This window comes from Colobus angolensis, unplaced genomic scaffold, assembly GCF_000951035.1.
Source record: "Colobus angolensis palliatus isolate OR3802 unplaced genomic scaffold, Cang.pa_1.0 Scaffold157, whole genome shotgun sequence".
Taxonomy (NCBI): domain Eukaryota; kingdom Metazoa; phylum Chordata; class Mammalia; order Primates; family Cercopithecidae; genus Colobus; species Colobus angolensis.
In genome coordinates this window covers 1,683,816-1,687,157 of record NW_012114677.1, presented here as the reverse complement: position 1 = coordinate 1,687,157, position 3,342 = coordinate 1,683,816, and the positions used below count along the sequence as shown (strand labels likewise).

At 55.4% G+C, this 3,342-nt stretch overlaps 1 protein-coding gene across 2 annotated transcripts in view; it reads left to right on the top strand.

Moving 5' to 3' along the window:
• The first annotated feature begins 6 nt into the window (after window positions 1-6).
• UVSSA (UV-stimulated scaffold protein A) overlaps window positions 7-3,342 on the top strand; it is a 40,070-nt gene continuing 36,734 nt past the window's right edge. Inside the window, exons 1-3 of one of the 2 annotated variants that reach the window (XM_011936781.1) lie at window positions 7-194; window positions 540-639; window positions 1,800-2,130. In XM_011936781.1, coding sequence (XP_011792171.1) covers window positions 542-639; window positions 1,800-2,130 — 429 coding nt within the window. In that variant the 5' untranslated portion in view covers window positions 7-194; window positions 540-541. Of the gene's footprint in view, window positions 324-539; window positions 640-1,799; window positions 2,131-3,342 lie in introns of both variants that reach the window. The other variant, XM_011936780.1, reaches the window with a different exon arrangement.

Genomic DNA, 3,342 nt, shown 5'->3' with positions numbered 1-3,342 from the left:
TGGCGCTTCCTTCCGGGTCCTTCGGCCTTTTCCTGGCGGTGCTGCAGGCTCTCGCCTCTTCCCACCCTGCACGCCGCAGTGCTCGACCCTGGGCCTCCGGGCGGGCTGCCTCCGGGCGCGACTTTCATTGATCTCAGAATTTCTTGGCTCCTTTTGGCCTCTGCAGCCTCCCTGGAGGCTGCCCTGCGGAATCAGTGAATAAGGGAAACAGCAACAGTCACGTTAGGCAAAAGCTGGTTTGGACAGTGCCACTGGTTCTTTCAACGCACGGCCCTCAGTGCAGCGTCCCACACGCAGGGGATTGTAGAGGTCCCGAGGTGAAGGTTCACTTTTAAAACTGACTGTAATCACCGCTGTAAAGACCTTGGCGGACACGTATTTCCCAGAGAGGCGCCCACAGAGGTAATGGCAGATGGACCCCAGCCTTACGGTCCTCCCGGAACTTTCGGTTTATAGTAGAGCCCAGTAAACACGTTAATAACACCAAGAGCTATAAAATACAGATGGTGATTTAGCATTTCTGCCTTACCTATTTCTAGATATGGATCAGAAACTTTCAAAGTTGGTAGAGGAGCTCACAACTTCAGGAGAACCCAGACTAAATCCTGAGAAAATGAAGGAACTGAAGAAAATTTGCAAGTATGTCTTAGGGTTTAGTAACTCACAGTAACTGGCCCACAGGGCCCTGCCCTCCTGCCCCGACCTGACCCGAGGGACACACCCAGGACATTTTCTCAGGGCCCTGCAGTACCCAGCTCTGATGGGTGGTCATGTTCTGGGTTCGGGGTGTGGGGCGTTGCGGACCCATCACTGCTCTGTGCTTGGTGCTTCTCTCTTCATTCCCGTTTCCGGAGTGCACATATGTGATTTAGAGAGAAACGTGCGTCTTTTTCTTTGCTGTTGGACTTTGCGAAGGGAGAGAATAGAGCTTGCTGATGGGCGAGTTGGTCCATCGCCTTCAGGGTATGTCCACTCCTGGTCACTTCTCCCCCCGGGGAATACCCCGCCCAGGATCTCCGCAGGTCACCCTCAGGCAGCCAGAGATTCATGAGCAGAACTTCCCCTCGGAGGGTGGAGCCTAAGTCGAGGACACTGATTATCCTGTATCCTGCGTTTGTAAAACGGGAACTTACAGATTGTTTATAGAGTGATGGAGTGTTGACATTTTAATAGAAAATTTCAGGTCAGGTTTTGCAGCATGAACCAGGAAATCCAATTTGCAATGGTTTATGTGGGGCCAGGAGCTGGGAAGAGGAGCGTTCAGGAGGGGCTGGGAGATGTCCCGAGCTCTAGGCCTTCCCTTCCTTCCTGCATCAGGAGGCACCCAGCTGAACAGTGTGCGTGCTGGGCGGTGTGCATTTGTGCCGGGCGGTCTGCGTTGTGCCGGGTGGCATGTGTTTAAAGGGCCGGATGGTTTGTGTTTCAGGCTTTGCTGTAAGGCCTCAGCTCTGTGAACGCAGCTGTAGATGATGCAGCTGGATAGATGGGCCACATTCCAGTGAAACTTTGTGAATGAGCAGTGACATTTGAAGTCTATATAATTTGCACATTTCACCAAGTAGTTTTCATTTGTTTCAACATTCTTGGCTTATGGGCCACACAGAAACAGGCAGGGGCTGGGGAACTAGATGGGGCACTTGGGCGGCAGTATGCAGACCCTGCTCTAGAAAAGGGGAGAATGAAGATGGGAAGCCAGTGGTGGTCCCTGCCACACGTGCATGCAGCATCCCTGTACGGAGTCTGCCCCGACCCATCCTCTGCATGCGGGGCAGTTGGGTCAGGCTGGCTCGTACCCCCAGGTCTTCCGAGGAGCAGCTGAGCCGTGCCTACCGCCTGCTGATAGCACAGCTGACCCAGGAACACGCCGAGATCCGCCTCTCAGCCTTCCAGATTGTGGACGAACTCTTCGCCAGGTCTCACCAGTTCCGGATGCTGGTTGTTTCCAACTTCCAGGAGTTCCTGGAGCTCACGCTGGGCACGGACCCCGCACAGCCTCTGCCACCCCCCAGGGAGGCGGCACAGAGGCTGAGGCAGGCGGCCACCCGGGCCGTGGAAGGGTGGAATGAGAAGTTCGGTGGGGCCTACAAGAAGCTTGCCTTGGGCTACCACTTCTTAAGACACAACAAAAAGGTAGGTGGGCCTGGCCCGTTTTCTCAGAGACTCTGGTTACCTGACATGAGGAAGGCAGACTGTACCAGGGTGAAGATGCACTTCCTGTCGGACCTGGCACGGCAGGGGCCTGCTTGGGCTTGCCTGAGCACCCCGGCTGCCAGACCATCCGTGGAATGTGGGAAAGTGGACAGCAGCTGGGGTCAGGCCCTCCCTGCGAGGGGCGGCGCAGCTCTGAGAGGAAGAGCGTAAGCTTTGTGTGTGGATGGAGCGGAGGTTGCATGTATAATTTTTTATGTGCGTGCAGGAGACAAAGGAAAAGCCAAATCCGGCTTCTCACTTGCAGCATTTTCTATGACAGTGGCCCCTGGACTCTGGGACCTGTCCCAGCCTTGCCCTTTAAGGCTCCACCCGGATCCTGCTGCGGGCTCTGGCTGGTTCCTGGCATGATGAAACCCACCAGGATCTGCTGCTGTGGCCTGAACCCAGCCTCATTGCCCAGACCCTACCGTGCCCCTTACCCCACCTGCCACGAAGGCTCAGGCCTCTCCAGTGCAATGACCTGGCCCCGCTGGCTTCCCTGTGTGCCCTTGGAGTGCCCTGTCTCCCAGGGTTCGTGCTCGGGTTGTTTCAGACCCCTGGGTCCAGTCAGCAGCCCCTGCCTGCCAATGGAACAAACACACTGCTTGCCTACCTGTGAGGTACTTGCGGTGAGAAGTCTCGTCGCCTCTTTTAAGTTAGCAGATGTGCTGGCTTTCCCAGGCTCCGACAGCAGAGAGGTGTGCATTGTATTTTGTTGTAATGTGCTGTGAATAGCTAGGTGTGAGGGTGCACACCCGTAGTCCCACTGACTCTGGAAGCTGAGGCTGGTGGGTCACCTGGTCCTGGGAGTTTGAGTCCAGCCTGGGCAACACAGCAAGACCCCTGTCTTTTGAAAAAAAAAAACCCCACTGTGAACTTACAGACGTGTAGGGCTCCCGGCCACACGTGGATGCTGTGTCTTTTGTTAGGCTTACTTGAGCTTTATCTTCCTCACATTCTGTATAGATGGGCCTAGTTTTTGTTATGGTTGCTGTTGCTTTTGAGACAGGGTCTCACTCTGTTCCTCCAGGCCGGAGTGCAGTCTTGTGATCTCGGCTCACTGCAACCTCCACCTCCCTGGTCCAAGTGATCCTCCTGCCTCAGCCTCCCAAGTAGCTGGGACTACAGGCGCCTGCCACCACACCCAGCTAT